General features: G+C 42.2%; 1 protein-coding gene across 4 annotated transcripts in view; it reads left to right on the top strand.

Annotated features, from left to right (window-relative positions):
- Positions 1 to 17603, top strand: part of ZFHX4 (zinc finger homeobox 4) — a 185164-nt gene that overhangs the window by 142204 nt on the left and 25357 nt on the right. For all 4 annotated transcript variants that reach the window (XM_059672833.1, XM_059672830.1, XM_059672831.1 and 1 more), the window contains exons 5-6: positions 9000 to 9068; positions 15620 to 15739. In XM_059672833.1, coding sequence (XP_059528816.1) covers positions 9000 to 9068; positions 15620 to 15739 — 189 coding nt within the window. The remainder of the gene's footprint in view (positions 1 to 8999; positions 9069 to 15619; positions 15740 to 17603) is intronic.

The raw sequence follows: 17603 nt of genomic DNA, 5'->3' as shown, positions 1-17603 counted from the left end.
TCTTCACTATAACTTTTGTAAAGGGTCAAATCAGTGTGGCCTGAACAGTCTTTAGAACTTGGTTCACGTACCACTTTTTTTTTAAAAAATATATATTTTATTGATTCCCCACAGAGAGGAAGGTAGGGGGACAGAGAGTTAGAAACATCGATGAGAGAGAAACATCGATCAGCTGCCCCCTGCACATCTCCCACTGGGGATGTGCCCGCAACCCAGGTACATGCCCCCGACCGGAATCGAACCCGGGACCCTTCAGTCTGCAGGCCGACGCTCTATCCACTGAGCCAAACCGGCCTCGGCACACGTACCACTTTTATGGCAGCCTATGTAAGATTTGCTTAAGGATTTAAAAAAACCAACTTTCAAATTGCTTAGGAAACCAGTGTTTAGTCTTTTTAATATTTACTATTTCCAAAATATCTACACAAATAATAGTGATATTTTAAAGGCTTAAAACACAAACTTCACTGATGGACAGGGCGCACATTACATATAAACATAATCTAAAAAGCCAGAACACCAACCCTCTCTCTGACTAACTTGTATTCAGCAGGACAGACCAAAGCCACAAAGGAATCACATGAGTACAATTACTAATTCAGTACTAGATACTATATATTCATTAACTTTATTGCACCCTGAAATCTGGGTATTTTTGTTTCCATTTCGCATGTAGGATCCTGAGCTTCTGGGGGGCTAATTTGCACTGACAAATAGCTAGAAAGGGGTAGAGTTGGGATTTGAGCTCAAAGGTATTTGGTTCTTAAGTAAATGTTTCCCCCCTCCCCCAGCACAAATATATGGGTAAGACTAATCAATATTCTCCTAATGAAATAATGTTTTGAACAATGCAGGCTTTCTAAGGGCCCGATAAAGATATCAGAAGTGGGCAATTTTTATGTCACTGATGGCTTACCTTTTCTCTTTGGTCAAAATTTGAAGCAAAGGAATGAATCTCAAATAGTTTTTTTTTTTAAAGTGACCATTATTTCAACACGGATCCTCTTGCTCTGGTTCTCCACAGCAGGAGAGAACCAGGGTGTTTCATGGATAATGATTCCCAAGAAGTACACCCAGGTAACTCACTGAATGTGCCTGAAGTAAAATCGTGGGGATTGTGGAATCATTACAGATCACAGGACATGTTTTTAATGTTGTGAACCCGATTCAACTCTCTAATTGTTGCAGTAATTTTAAAACAAGGCTGTCGTAGGGAAGGTGCCCATCATTGCAGAGGTCTTCCAGGTGAAACTGTAAGAGCAGGTATAGAGGCTTCCAAAAACCAAGTAGCAGGATGGAGACAAAGAAATGCAATTGCCCTGAGGGTCAATGATCACCTTGGAAGAGACTTTGAGAAAGTTAAAGGAATAGTAATACAGTTGCACTACTGGATTAACATGATTTTCTTTTTAATTAAAAAAATATAACTTCAGGAGACATTGACCTAAATGAGGCTATTCACAAAATGTGGTCATTGTGGAGAAGGAGGTAGAGGTGTTCCTGGATTACAAACTAGCCATGAGATGGAAAGAAAAGGGTTGAAATGAACAGCCAGTGCTGCCCTGGCCAATATAGCTCAGATAGTTGAGCATCATCCCATGCACTGAAAGGTTGCAGGTTCGATTCTCAGAGCACATGCCTGGGTTGCGGGCTCGATCCCCCACAGAGGCCATGCTCAATGTTTCACGTCAGTGTTTCTCTCTCTCTTTCCCTCTCCCTTCCTCTCACTCTCTCTCACAATCAGTAACAAGATCTTATTAAAAAACCACAAAACTGCCAGTGCTCCACCTGAACAGAGGCCATTAGTGGGTCAGAGGAGCCGGATGTGGACAGAGGTGCTTCCTGTGTTGATGAGCTGCCTAGTGAAGCCAACACAACATGCTAAGGAGTGAAAATTGTTTTTAACATTTTAGAAATTACATTTATTGTGGTCATATTGGTTAATGACATTGTATACATTTCAGGTGCACAACTTTATAACATCATCGTATGTATGGACGCTGTGCTCACCATCTGAAGACTAGTCTCCTGTCACCACAGATCTGAGCCCTTTTCCCTCTTCCTTCTCCCCTCACCCGCTTTCCGCTCTGGCGACCACATGCTGTTGTCTGTGTCTATGAGTTTGCTTTTTTGTTTGTTTGTTCGTTTGTTGCTTTTTGTTTCATATCCCACATATGAATGAAATCATATGGTCCTTGTCTTTGTAAATATACTGGTATATATATATTTACTGATTTCAGAGAAGGGAGAGGGAGAGAGAGGTAGAAACATCAACAATGAGAGAGAATCATTGATTGGCTGCCTCCTGCATATCCTCCTCTGGAGATCGAGCCCACAAGCCAGGCATGTGCCCTCACCAGGAATCGAACCATGACCTCCTGGTTCATAGGTCAACACTCAGCCACTAAGCCATACCGGCTGGGAAGTCCTTGCCCTTTTCCATCTGACTATTTCACTCAGTATAATACTCTCAAGATCCAACCGGGTAGAGAATATAAAGATTGTGACAAATCCTTTAAGGACTCAAGTTTCAATAACTGGGCAACTGGTTAATAGCTGTGAACATATTATTCCTAAGTTATGACAATAGAAGTTTGATCTTTCAATTTCAGAACTCTCAGAAATAAAATAGAATCTTACATGGAGGAGTGTATTAGGAATTAGTAAACATAAAAAAATGTTCAGGAAGAGTACTTTAAAATATGAGACATTAAGGAGGTGTATGAGTAATTTATTGAAACTAATTGATATCAGGCACTTATTAAATTCTTTTGAAGTCCCATTAAACTGAGGTCATAGATGATTCAAGAGTCAGGAAGAAGTGATCAGACATGCCTGGCCTAGAGGCCCCAGGAGGGAACTCCTCCCTCACTATATGAAAATAGCTTGGGTGAAACCGGGCAGGGCAATGAGCTTCACTTTTCCAGAAAATGAAGAATTACAAATCCAGCCTCATTCCGATAATTGGTCCTGGAGCACCCAATGCGCTCCAGTAGCTCACTGCTAGGGGAGAAATAATTTAAGAGAAAGCACGGCAGGTCCACAAAGATGATGTTGCTTGGTTACTCAAAGCCATTTGGTAGCATGCTGAGTTGCTCTGCTTTTTAGAAGAGCACGCTTTGTATCCACATAGGAAAAGGGTGGAGAAGACCACTTGAAATCATTTCTAATTGCAAACTTGCTTCCTCTGAAAACAGGCTTTGCTTTTGCAGTGCACAAGCCAGTTCTGAGCTCTTTATTCAGATGTAACTACCAAGATAGTAATACATGCTGAATCTGATGTGATCTTCTAAATATTGATGTTGTGATGATGAATTTGCTTTAAGGGAGTTTGAGCTGGGTTTTTTGTTGTTGTTGTTTTGTTTGTTTTCAGGAGGTAGGAAAACCAAAGATTTTAGACTTCCTGGCCCCGGGTCCTGGGGGCTGCCTGGGGGGAGTGTTGTTCAGAGGAGAACACTGAATTTTAGAGCCAGACAGACTCAGTCCAAACCCTCCCTCTGCTGCTCTTAGCTTTTGGAAAAAATTACTTAAAATGTCTGACCGTTGATATCTCATCTCTTCCGTAAAAGCAATGTTTTTTTAATAGATTCACTGCAAGGATTGAGTAACAGAATACATGTTACATGCTTAGCACTTAACAGGTTTCTGACAAGTGTTCTTATATTATTTTGAAATTGAGAGAGCCGCAGATATTTTCTCTTTTGTATTCAGTCTGTGAAACATCACAGAGCTGTGCTGGAGGTGGGAGGGGCTTCAAGGGAGATGAGGGGGACCCAGAAGCCTTGTTGCAACTTGTGGACTTTTAAAATTTAGTCTTATTCTCCAATTAAAAAGTAAGAAATGGGTTCTTTTTCTTCTTCCTCCTCCTTGTCTACTTCCTCTTCCTCCTCCTTTTTTGTGTGTGTGTGTGGATGAAAGTGAAGTAGAACTAAGAATAATATTACCTGAGATACAGAAAAAATGTTTTTTTTTCTTTTTATCACTTTAGGCCACTTGGCTTAATATTCTGTTGGCTATATATATTTTATTTTATGTGCTGAACATGTTGATAAAAAATAGTGATACAACCCAGCCAGCGTGGCTAGGTGGTTGAGCTTCAACCTATGAACCAGGAGGTCACAGTTTGATTCCAGGTCAGGGCACATGCCCAGATTGTGGGCTGGATCTCCAGTAGGGAGTGTGTAGGAGACAGTTGATTAATGATTTTCTCTCATCATTGATGTTCCCAGCTCTCTCTCCCTCTCCCTTCCTCTCTGAAATCACTAAAAAATATATTAAAAAATAAAAATAGTGATACGCCTTATTGTTTGATGCATTAACAAATCAGTGGTAGGGGTGAGATGTGGGAGTTTTGTAGGCAAATCCCACCCTAGTATAATACTTGGCAGCTTAAACATTCACCCATTGTTTTAAAAATTCTATTTTCTACTGAACTTGTGCCAAATGCTTCCCAAATTTTGCTGATAAGAATATAAAAAGCACATGGCTGTTGCAATCATCAGTGCAGATTAGATGACATTTATTCCACAAACACAACAAGAAACCTTAAACTTAGAATTCTGTTTATGTATCTAGACTGTTTAATAAAATTCCAGATCTTTCCCTGACCATCAGGTTTTTAATGATTATCTTTTTTTAAACAATATTATTCCAACTACAGGCCCGGTGCATGAATGTTGTACATGGGTAGGTTCCCTAGGCCTGGCCAGCTATCAGGGCCAATCAGGGCCTTTTGGCTACCTGCCAGGGGGCTTCCTTCTGGCTGCCAGCTGGGACCTTCCTCCCCCAGCTGCTGACCGCTGGCTGGGGCCTTTCTTCATTCTGCTCTGCCCCCTGGTGGTCAGTGCACATCATAGCAAGTGATCGAACTCCCGAGGGGACACTTTGCATATTAGCCTTTTTTATATATAGACTAGAGGCCCGGTGCATGAAATTTGTGCATGGGTAGGGTCCCTAGGCCTGGCTGGCGATCAGGGCTGATCTGTGGGGCAACTGGCAGGGCAATCAGGGCCCCCATTTGCACTCACCTTGGCCTGGAGCCGCTGCCGCCAGTTGCCATCTTTGGGGTGACTGGCAGTGCAATCAGGGGCCCCTGCTTACACCTGCCTTGGCCTGGTGCCACCCACTCACTGGCCCCACTCCCTGTTGCCGCTGCTGACCGCCATCTATGGGGCAACCAGCAGGGCAATTGGGTCTCCCGCTTGCACCCACCTTGGCCTGGCGCTGCCCGCTCACCTGCTCCACCATCCCGCCGTGGTCCCACTCTCATTGGGGCCCATCGGGACCAGCAGTGCTTCCACTGCCGCCCACTGCCATCGCTGCGTCATGGATGTCCTCCATGTTCCGCACCAGCCCTGGTGGTCAGCGCACGTCTAACTCCCGGTCTGCCAAACTCCCGCCTATCGGAACAATTTGCATATTAGCCTTTTATTACATAGGATTAGCAGGGGCAAAAAGATTTGGAAGATGAGAGCTTGATTTTGAACTAAGATTAGATGCCTGAAAGTTAGTTTATTTACCAGGATCAATAGTATTTATATAAGGGAAGGGAAAGGTCAGAAGGAGAAATGAGATGGGGCGTTAGTGAGGGGATGTCACAGAGCAAGGAAATGAGAGAGAACTGTGAGAACATCCATTCTTATCAATTAAAGGGAAGAGGAATCCCCCAAATTTAGGTTTTAAGCATTGCATTGGGAGTGGAACCCTTTGAGTTAGGCTAAGAGCATAGGTGGTTAGAATTCAGGCCAAATGATAAAAATGAACATGAGGAATCATTGCAGAATTAAGAGAAAAACTACTTTTAGGACTTAAATATGGGGCTCAGTATGACACTGTGGTTAAGAGGATGATCCGTGGAATAAAGCTGTGTGCGTTCAAATCCTAGCTCCGCCCATTGCTTGGGGTGCCCATCAGTCACACCTGGAACAGAGCGAGTCCTCTGTAAGTGTTGTTGGGGATGGTGATGATGATGATCGATAAACTATTACACAGAAAGACGTGGCCCACGTCGTGTTACTCAAAATAGAGTAATTTGGTACCGTTTTCAAATCTGTGATCATCGCCAAACTGACAGAATAGAGTACTGGATAAACTGTCAGTGGTACTATTTTTAATAGTATTAAGCCAGAAAGGTTAGGTGCTAGAGAACACAAATTAGTAATCTAATTAAATCACCCTCGAAAGGGACAGACCATGTTAACAGCAGCCAGGTTTGTTATTATAGAGCAATTATGCGAGGGAAATATTGAAAGATGCTGTGTGTCATTGCCAGATTTCACACAATTCATTGTACACTGGCAGAGAAGTGTAAGTTAACCGGTTTGTTTGATAAGCTAAAAGCTCCTTTATTAAAATGTTTTCATTTATATAAAGGGAGCAACACTGTTGAGAATCTAAAAAAAAAAAATTGCTGGTATACTGAACGACATTCACTTATGAACTCACTCGCCCCAGTCACTGTCACTGGGGCCGACTCCAGTGCCACATGACCTAATTTGTGAGGTTAAAAAACAGTTTCTGGTTTGAACATTTTGTACAACTCCTTAAATCACTCTTAAATGATTTCCATGTGGTACCAAATGATTATTTGGTCACATTTCATGTTCAAAAATATAAATCTTTTATGAGATATCAGAATGTTCGCAGGACTAGTGAACAGTTGCTTTGTTTGTTTTGTTTTTCTTTTTCCCTCTTGGTTTCTGGCCTTCACAAAGATAGGAAACTTTTCTGGGCTCCTAACTATTGTGTTCTTCCGACTGGACACATCCCCAATTCCTCAGAGTTTTGTACCAGGCCCCCTGGGGTTTGTTCCAAGCTCGTCAGGCTCACACTTGGAGCCTGAGGACGGAGGGCTACCTCAACCTCTCTGTGCCCCAGCCTCCTGACGTGTAAAATAAGGACTAATCAAGCCTCGTGATTTGATTGTGGGGACTGCATGCCTGTTTTTATACGAGTAGCTATCACAGTACCCAGCAGAGATACACTCTTACTAAGTTGTCATTGCTTTATTTTTATCTTAATGTATCTTTAAGGATAGCAGTCATTTGGTCTAGCTCACTGAAGTACTACTGATATCTGTTTGAACAAGTCTCTTTAATACATTATTGGCGTGTGTGTGTGTAAAATACTAAGGGTTCCTTGACAAATTATTCTTTTTTTTGCTAGAAAAGAGGGGGAAATTGCTTTACACACACATTCATATATGTGAAGGAATTAGTGTCTTTTTGGGAGTCATCTGTTTCAGGTTATAAGGCATGGATGAGGATTTTGAATAAAAGTATCCTAACACAGGTGAATATCAAAATGAGAATTTCATATAGTATCCCAGAGCCTGGGACTCTAAATTCAGAGCTCTTTAAGTTATACCAAAAACAGACACTAATTCCTGTCACATATGTGTAAGCTAATTGTTATGGGAGCATGGAGGAGGTGACACTTGCTTTGGGTTTTGAGGGAAGAATAAGAGTTTAACATGATAAAACAAAAAGACATTAAACAAATACCAGGAACAACATTGCTCAAGGCATCAAGATGAGAGAGAGAGAGAGAGAGAGAGAGAGAGAGAGAGAGAGAGAGAGAGAGAGAGAGAGAGAGAGAGATCATGTGGAAGAAGGTGGGCTTCTTGAGTGACATGAGGGATGGGCTTCAGTACTGTGATCTGTTTGGGAGCTATTGCTGGATTTATAAGCAAAGACAGGATAAATTCTTCCTTTCCAGACAAATGTAAGAGTCAGTTACAAGAAAACATAATGTTTTTAGTTGGTGATGGGAAGCTACCGAGTATTTGAACTGATTGGAAGTAGATTACCACCAAAGGCCAAAGGTTTTATACATAGGAGGAACAACAATTAGCAAAAGCAATAATAGTGCCTTGGTGTGCACTTCTATTTTCAAGGTTAATTATTTGTTTAATTAAAACCTTCAGAATCAACCAGAGATGCTATTGCTAGATGAGCATGACTGTCTTTGTCAGTGTAAGAATCCCGTGACCACTTTTTTAATTTGTCAATAAGATTTGGCCTTTTTTCCGCTTGGAAGACCATATCATGTCTGTATTATTTTCTCTTGCAATTACTGATCATAGCTGCATTTTACAAATGAGGGGATTGAGTGGTATACAAAGGTCCCATATCTAGAAAGTGGTAGAGCCAGGATTTGTGCTCATGCAATTCTGTATTCTTGAAAAATAGCTCTCAAGATATTATGAGAGATTATATTGGAATCCGAGGCAGGGAGATTGCTCTGGAAGCTACTGAAATTGCCAGAAATGAAAGGGTGACGGGGGACCAGAGAAACACACGGGACAGGGGCCGTTGTCAAATGGAACCAAGAGCGAGTGATGACTCAGTGGGGAGGAAGAGGGAGGTGTTGGTGTTGATTTCTAAGGCCTAGTTGTTGTTTTTTTCTAGATTTCCCTACAATAGGGAATACAAAGGAAGCATGGAATTGGATGAAAATCATGATTTGTGTTTGGGGTTGAGTTGAGCAAACCAGGCCATCGCTGGCCTTCTGCTGTGGAGCGCAAATAAAAGAGCAGGGGCTCCTATTGCGTTTATTGATGACTTGGACATTTCCTGAAGTGATTGTTTTCAGCTTTGGTCTCACAGCAGCTACCATATATCGAGGGTGTTTGTTGTTGTTACTGTTGTTGTTTTTTGCTACTTTGACAGAGAAGTAAAAGCATGCTTATAATTTATGTCATGTGCCATGGCCACTATAATGTAGACTTAGCCAGAGACCCAGGTCACAATGAGCCTTTCCTGCTTCTATATTTGAACTACATTGTGGTGTTCGTTGCGCACTGCCTATCATTGGAAATTCAATCTCAGGGCACCCCTGTCTGACTCATCTTGCTAACCACTGCTCACTAGGATGTAAGATGATCCTAAGACTCCCCTGCGCCCCACCACACAGTTATCTCATTGGAAGCCAAATGGGGTTCTTGTGCCGTTGGCTGTGACTGCAGAGCTGACCACCTTTCGCTCCGATGTTCTCTGCAGAATCTGCCTCTTTGGGAGCCAGGACCTGTGAGGAGGACCTGTCGGAGCAGCAGCTGAGAGTGACCTCAGGTAATTGGTCTGTTCCTTCTCAAAAGCGTTGTCTGTCTGTCCTACAGTTGTTACTCTCATCATCTATGTAATGCACGGATCTCTGGAACTGCTCCAATTAGATCCGATCAGATCCCTTATAGAAACAAGTTAATAGCAAAAGCAAATATATCTATATGTTTGGATGCCTATGTAAAGTGACATTTTTTAAAGAATGAGTAACATCTGCTGGATAATTTCTCACATCTGCATGTGTACACTGTGAAGTTTCACCGAAGTGGTCAATTTTATACAAAGGATAAGCCAGAAAGCCAGATATTATTTTTACACAATTAAAAAAACCTGGTTGGTGGAGTTATTTTTGGCAGTCAGTGGGTTGATTGGATTTTGTGTAGCCATGTCAACACATTTACTATTCCCTGTGCTTTGTGTGTGTATGTGTATGTTAAAAAATGGCAGCCAGGCCTTGTTAGCTGCATTATATTCAGATAATTTAAGAGGAAACTCACCCATGTTGCTACAACACACCTCATTTATTTCTGCTATATAAACATGATCCCAGTCCCCAGATTTATACAATTGGAATAATAATGTGTTATATAGAACAAAAAATGATTATAAAAAGTCCTTCGCATTCATAATGGGGTATTGAAATACTTTACAAAAAAACCCCAAAAACAGTTTTGCAAGTGAAAACATTCCTGCAATATAAAGTCAGGATTTCCGTCAAAAATTATTCAGAGTTTACCTTCACCTATGCATCTCTCATAAAAAATTTTTTATTACATATGTTATTTTTTCCCCTACAAAACTAGAGAGCATACTTAAGATAAAATAGCACAAGCCCGATTTGCCTTCCTCACCTCAAATCAATGAAAAGATTTCATTAATGACCTGATTGGAAATAATAGGGCAAAGTCAAGGCTATGACTAAAATTGTCAAACTAAAAAGATACCACTCCCTGTTGACATATTTATTTATTGTCTTTGTTTACAAAATTTCCATCTTTACTCAGTCTCTCTGAGAAACTTTATATTTAGATGTTACCATGCCTTCTGCATATTTCCATGGAGATGTTCTATAGGGAAGTCAAATATAACAAATTCCAAATTGAACTTCTCTTTTCTGCAAAACCATTTCTTCTCCTCTTTTTCTTCATTTCAACTGATGACATCATGCCATAGACCTAGTTACCCTGAGTAAGAAAACTAGGAGTCATCGACTTCACTCAAAGTATTAGTGCCAGTGACTGCTGGGCATAAGTCTTGAATAAGATTTTTGGACAACATGTCTATACAAATAAACAAGTTATTTGCAGATTGTAGTAAATGAGATCAAGGAAGTAAGAGAGGTACAGTGCTCAAGCAAGGTTGTCAGGTGTGGTCCCCAGGAGGAGGGTGTGATCACATCTGCTGAGCAGACACCTTCATGGCCACTGGATTTCACAGCTTGGAAGTTGTCGGTGGCTTTGAGAGGAACAATTGGTGTGAAGTCAGACTGGAGGATTGGATAATGAATTCACTTTTAGTAGAAAGAGAAAATGTAAGGACACCCAAACCAGACCGACACCAATCCAAACAAACAAATAAACCTTTTCGAGTTTTATTGAAGGGGAATAGAAGAATGGCATAGCGTCTGGACGCCTCTTCCTCTTCTTCAATTTTGCATCCTAAATTCAATTTAGTGTTTCAACAAATCTGTATTGCCTGCCTACTATATTCCAGGCACTGTTCCAGGTGCTCTGGCACAAGGAGCAATAAGATAATCACTATTTTCAGTAAATATGTAGCTATTAGGGAAAATAGGCACCGTACATGGATCATTTCCAAATACTGTGGTAAGTTGTTAGACATCCATGTAGAGAAAAAAGAAGAAAATCTTACTCAGAAACATTAATCCCAACTCCAGATTTAGGTAAGACTTTTTGGATAAAGAAATAATTAATAGTGATAACACAGCCAGCATTTTGAAACACTTAATTTGTTAGGCTATGTGCTGACTGATTTTTATATATTATAACAAACCAATGAGGTAGGCATTGTTAATTCCATTTTTTACAGATGATGAAACTGGTATTTCCCAAGCTGGGCTTGAAGGAAAAAATATATAATACAGTATAGAAAAGTTGTCCTAGATAAGACAGGGAAATATAATGATATGTACTGGAAGGCAATATTAATAACAGTCACGTGTTTCTAGAATAGTGGTTCATGAAATGTGGTCCTTGGATTAGAAGCATCATGTTCACCAGGGAGCATAGAGATGTAAATTCCCAGGCCTCCCTCTAAACCTCCTGAATTATAAATTCCAGGGGTGGAGCACACAGTCTGAGTTCTAAAAAGTCTAGCATGCAATTTAAAAAATGTTTTTATTGATTTTAGAGAAAGAGAAAGGGAGAGGGAGAGAAAGAGAGAAATATTGATGTGCTATGAGAGAGAAACATCAATTGGTTGCCTCCTGCACACACCTACACCGGGGACTGCCCTGACCAGAAATTGAACCTGTGACCTGGTGCACAGGACAGTGCTCAGCCAACTGAGCCACACCCACAAGGGTTGTTTGTTTGTTGTTTTAAGTATTAAGTGCTAGGTAGGTAGTGGGAAAAAAAATGAGACTGGACTGGTGGACAAGGACCAGGTATCTCGGAGATATTCTTTCCATGCACAGAAGATTGAACTTTTGCTAGTGAGTCACTAAAAGATTTTAGTAGGTTGAAGTAGCTCAAACAGAGGGTAGATTTGGAGGTTGGTGGTGGGACTGGACAGGGAGAGAGTGCAGGCGTCCAGGGAAGAATTCTTACAAGCCAGGTGCTTTGAAGAGATGCTCAGTATATAAGACTAGAGATATTTAAGTTACTCACTGTCCTCTGCTTCCTCTTTATATGATTACTTCATGGGCTAAAACGTGTGCAACGCTTTCCTTAGAGCAGCGGTCTCCAACCTTTCGGACCTCAGGGACCACGGGTTGGCGACCGCTGCCTTCGAGGACTCAGAGAGAAGGTCCCCAAGCCCACTGTGGGAGAAAGCCCGGGAACCAAGGGCAGTTGGCTGGCTCCTAGATCAGCAGTGTATCCCTGGCGTAGACATGCTTCAAAATGTGTATTATGATTTTATAGAATAAATTGAGATTTTCTAATCATTTTCATTATTCAAATGAAAATACTCTGAGCTAGTCATTCAAAGCATTTCTTTTAAAAATAGTTTATGTGTATATACAAAATAACTTTTATAAGATCATCATTTTATCCAGGATAAAAATGCTACGGGAAATTAATTGTACTGAACTTCTATAAGACTATAGTATTACTTCGGAACATTTAAAAATATAAATGTATACTATTTGTCTGAAAACTGGGAAGTCCTAATGGACTCCTGTGTTCATTTTAAGCTTAACTACATTCATATCTTAAAGTTTAATATATGAAGAAATATTGTGCTTTTATATTACATGAAGCAAAAGAATAAAGATATATATGTTGTGAAAGCAACAGTATTATGAAATGTTATAATACCTGTATTAGGATTACATGTACTATATTAGTGAAGAAACTTTTTGGTGAAAATGACAGCTGCATTAGCATCTTTGGGAATTTTATGTAAGTTAGTATCTTCATTTTGGAATTTTATGTAATTGAATTTATGTCATTTCCCTCAGTTCTAAAGCATCCCTTGACCACATTTACTGTCACGTATATATTTTTGTTTTTTTTGGTTCGTTTCCTACAACGCATCTTATACTTGACGGCATTTTACATGGAGGAAGCTGCTACTTGAGAATCAGAACTCAGCCACTCCTCCCGCAACCCCAAGCCAACGTCCCGCTTTCCTAGGGAGAGAGTGGTTTCTCCACATTAATCCTCCCAACGCTAAAGTCTGTTTATAAAGCGAATGTCAACTTCATTTCAAAAACTCTAAGAACCAAAGTGAGCCTTTTTTTTTTTAGATTCGTATGAAACTTTATGGTGGTGGATATAAGTTACCCTTTGATTATTTTTTGCATGATTACAAATTTGCAAACTTCTACGGCTCCAAAGTGCCCACCTGTAATAAACAGCTCTCGCCTTCGAAACCACAAAACAGGTCTGAATTGCTGGGGCATTAGAGCTAATTGCCCGCCGACTTCAAAGGCAGAGCCAGGAAAGAGGGGGGCAGTGTCCAGCGGCAGAGGCCGTGCGGGCAGGGCCAGCTCCGGAGGGTCTGCGCTGTGGCTTGGACGAGCCGGGCAAAGTTATGGCCTCAGAACTGCTGTTTGCGATTAAGTTGATGGCGGTCGCTCCGTGCTGCTGACACAGGCTTTGTTCACATTCAGATTTCTCAAACTGCGGCCAGGGTCAGGCGGAGGTCAGACACCACGGTGATGTATAGAGGAACATGTCTGGGAATTTCTCTCGCCCTTAAAACACATACGAGAAAATGAAGAATCGGCCCCTGCGCAAAGCCTGCGATGAGACCCAGATTCCACTGTAGTTTTTCTTGGAGTACCTTCATAATTTTCGTCCTCTCCTCCTGACACCCCATGTTTTATTAATGGGAGTTGCGATAGCCCTTACAATTTTATGTCCCCTCAAGATAAGGACACCGGGACCACGGTGACACTTCATTTTCCAGCCCTGGGAGAAAGGCTCAGTAAATCTACTCAAAGAAGTCTGGGCTCCCTTCCCCAGGACCAGCCGGAGAGTAATTGCCGTGGGCTGTCACAGGTCGAGGCCTGCCACCGGGTGTCACGTCACGTGTGTGGACTTGGCAGGGACACAGCCCAATCTGGTCATGATCTCCGCCACCCACCCTCCCTCACCAAGCCAGCCGCTGTCCCCTCAGCCTGGCCTCACGCAGGGGCCAGGAGCCTGGGTTTGATCAGTGATGATCATGGCTGGGGAAAGCAGGCTGGAGCCCTAACAAGCATCATTCTCTCTTCCTAAAGTACAGTCTCCACGTGATGTGCCTGAAAGGGACACTCCCCTCCAAGCCTCAGACGCCTGACTCCTCCACCAGGAACTCCCCGCTGCTGCTGTTCAGCAGCACAGTGCAGACCTGGAGTAAATGGACTTGTGGGGGCTGTTGAGGACGCAGTGGAAGCAAACCCTCACTGCAGATGTATCGCCTGGCCTTGCTTTCCCTGAGCTGTGGAGCTGCCCCATCTGAGCCCAGCACCGTCCCCTGTGCTGGGTCCTGCTCTCACGGTAGAGAGCGGGGTGGGCCAGGGAGACACTCAATAGCATTCTGTGTGTGTGCTCAGCTGCTACACATGACGGTGGATATTTCATTCTCCTGTCAGAATGTTATTAATAAAACATGGGGTGTGGAGAGGGCCGCGATTCCTCCTTTCAATCACTACAGCATTTGCAATGAAAATTTTATGCAGTGTGTAATTTTCGGTTAATGCTTGACACTTAAAATGTCCGTAGCAGCGTTTTGTATGGTTATTGAAGGGTTAATTGTATCATGTTCTCCGCATAAAAGCTCTGCTTATCAAAAGCAAATAGACACGTGTATGCATATGTGGCGGCGACCTTTTGCCTTTCCAGGGTTAATTTATTTGGTCATTAAAGATTTTATGAAATTGAGCAGCCTGGCGCTTCAAATCCCATTTTACCTCCTCCTCCTCATGTCTGTAATTCCTACCTGGACGGGGGAATATGATTTTTATTTTTATTATTTTGTGCTGCCGTGAAAACAGCATGCCCTGCTGCGGGGAGGTGCAAGTCTGGCTATCTGGCATGACTCGGATTGCTAAAAATTCATTAAAATGTGACATCAGCACAGTGAGAGACAAATGATCACAGGCTAGAGGAGAACAGTGGGCCGTTCACGGATTAGTGCTGCCCAGATCCAGCACGGAGGCTAACTGCATAAACAGATTAACCCACCGGCAGCGGCACACCTCAGATTTACAGAATAATTAAATAGGGTTGAGTTACTATGAGGATTTCCATGTAATCTAGCTGGTGTGAACCCGTGAATGAGGTGTGGGGTGATGTGGTTGTCATAGAAGAAATAGACCTTCTTATGTCCTGTGCCCTGTATAGCTCCCCCTATAGAGAAAAACAAATCCCAGTGCAACTGAACTTTTGAGATCCTACGCAGATGAATTCCAAAGAATTCCTCTGGGGTCCAGGGACTGAAGGCAGGAGGAACACCTGTCTTAGAGTTAACCCATCATTGTCCCATCCTTTCATGGAGGATTTTTTTTCTAGGGATTTGGTTTGTTCTGCCATCTACCCAAGTCCATGGAACAGGGGGTCCATGTGGCTTAGAAGCTTCTATTATGACAGAACTGCCTCCCACCCATGTTTCCAGCTTTCCTGGCTTCACCTGTGCTTAAAGTGATTTCTTCTCTTTTAGTACAGGCCCATGTGCTCAGTGGATATAAAAGAAGTTGCTTGAGATAAACATTTGCATTGGTACCATCATCAGGTTCTGAAGTTTTGAATAAATGTATGTCCTCTTTTGAGAATGGGTGTCTGCAGATGGTTCATAGGTGACCAAGTTTGTAAATGGTCACGTAATTATTTGAGTGTGCATTTGGGGGGGGGGGTTCCCAATCCTACTGACCAGTCTGCCTTTCTGAACAGAAGAACCAAGTGAGGAGGCAGAAGGACCTGTTAAGCCGACACCGGTGGCTGAAGAGGATGAGAAAGACACAAATGAGAGAGACCCTGGTGAAGGCAAAAACTCCTCCAGTAAAGACCCCGGTAAGATGCTAAACTCTTTCCCCTTTCTTCCCCCACCCCACACCCCCAAATCAGCCTTGCCTTCACCCCATCCCCACACTTATTAAAAGCTTTTATTCATTTGAAACTGTCTAACACTTCCACTACTATCCATCCATGCGCATTTTGCATGTGACTTCTATCAGTAGCCTCCCATTGACCTATTTTTAATCATAACCATCTGACAGAATAGATGTGGGTAAGTTGAAGAATATTACAGGACGACCAGCGAGATTATTTTTTAATCAAATCAGTTTGTGTGCTTGTAATTTTTTAAGCGCCTTTCATTAATCTTAGCTATACTTGTGATTCCTCTGATGGCATATTAATTTTTCATAAGCGCAGGATTAGATATCACTTGGATTTTTTCATTCAATCACAGACACCCCTCCACACACACACACCAACCACGTAACCCTAAAAATAAATGTTATTTTTCCTCGCTTTTTTTTTTTTTTTACAATGTACACTCAGGAATTTGCCCTTTTTAAGGGCATCTATTTGAAGCATTTCAAACGAAATCCAGTGAAAAAAGTTTACAGATGATTCAGCCTAAGAAAGAGGAAATATCATTGAAAAGGGATTAGATGCTGGGTAATTTTGATCTTCTAGAATAGACAAATCCCAGTAATGAAAGCTACTGTCTCGGAAAACAAACCTTCATGTCATGACATTTACTTGTGCACAAACAAACCCTAGGCCAGCATCTGGTGCGGATACCTAAGGCTTTTCCTGTGTTTGATTTGGCAAATATATGACTTCATCCATACTTTGTATGTATGAGATGGAAATCTACGGTCGCGATGAATAAATATTACATTGGCTACTTTTGCTGCACGCTGTACCTAGTTTTATTATGTTGGGCTCATTGAAGCAGGGCAACTGCTGCAACGGGTTCAAGCCTATTAGCTTCAGGTAGTCATCTATCTTTTCCTTGAGTTCTAGTGACAGCCTCCCAGAAAGAAGCTCGTTTTCACGATGAAGACATTGGGTTGTGCAAAAAGATATATATCTACCATTTTCATGTGCAAGTCCATTTAAGCCTGAATTATCCCACATTTGTAATTCAGTCATTTGCGTATCTTGCTTTTGCATTCCCTTCAAAAATTACTCCAAGGGCCTCCCTGCTCCCACCCCTCGCCGTTCGATGCTAAATTGCCCTCAGGAGTCCAGTGGGAAAGCGCCACTTCAATTTGCGCTGAGGATCTAGTGGTGAACATATGATTCCAATTTGCCTTAAACAAAGAAGATGTGAGGTTGGTATTGAGCCGAAAGCAATGTGAAAAGGATGCCACAGCTGTGTGTTAGGAACTCAGCTCTTGGGGTTACTGACCAGGAGTTTGAAGTACCTGGCAATTGGTTAAGGTCAAGGGTAGTGCTGTCTAAACCTCCTTTGAAGAGTTGGAAATAGCCAGGTAGTCAGTTGATTCACTCTGGAGGATGGACCTCATCAGGGCCCGCTGCTTGCCTGCTTGCTTCTGGAAGGGCAGGGTCCTGACTGTGTTCAGTGGTGTCCCTCTCACAGTCATACTGACAGAGATTGTAGAGGAGCGCCCCCTCCCCTGCCCTCAGACTTCAGAAGAACATGTGAAACACAGCACATTCGTGTTACACTGATTGCCCTCTGATACTCAGGTGCGTGACATGCTTGGTTTTAAATATCTAACACCCTATGAAGGATGGATTCTGGAATCTCTTGAAAATGGCTCCAATCTTACATTGAGGGAGGAGTCTTAGCTGGAACACCACCTCAGACACAGGCACTCCATCCCCACCAGTAAAGTTCATCTCTCTGCATAAATGATGGGCTCATCACTTCCTAATGGCCTGATGAGTGACTGTCCCT

This window comes from Myotis daubentonii, chromosome 17, assembly GCF_963259705.1.
Source record: "Myotis daubentonii chromosome 17, mMyoDau2.1, whole genome shotgun sequence".
NCBI lineage: Eukaryota > Metazoa > Chordata > Mammalia > Chiroptera > Vespertilionidae > Myotis > Myotis daubentonii.
Note: the sequence above shows the minus strand (reverse complement) of the source record. Positions and strands in the feature narration are given on the sequence as shown.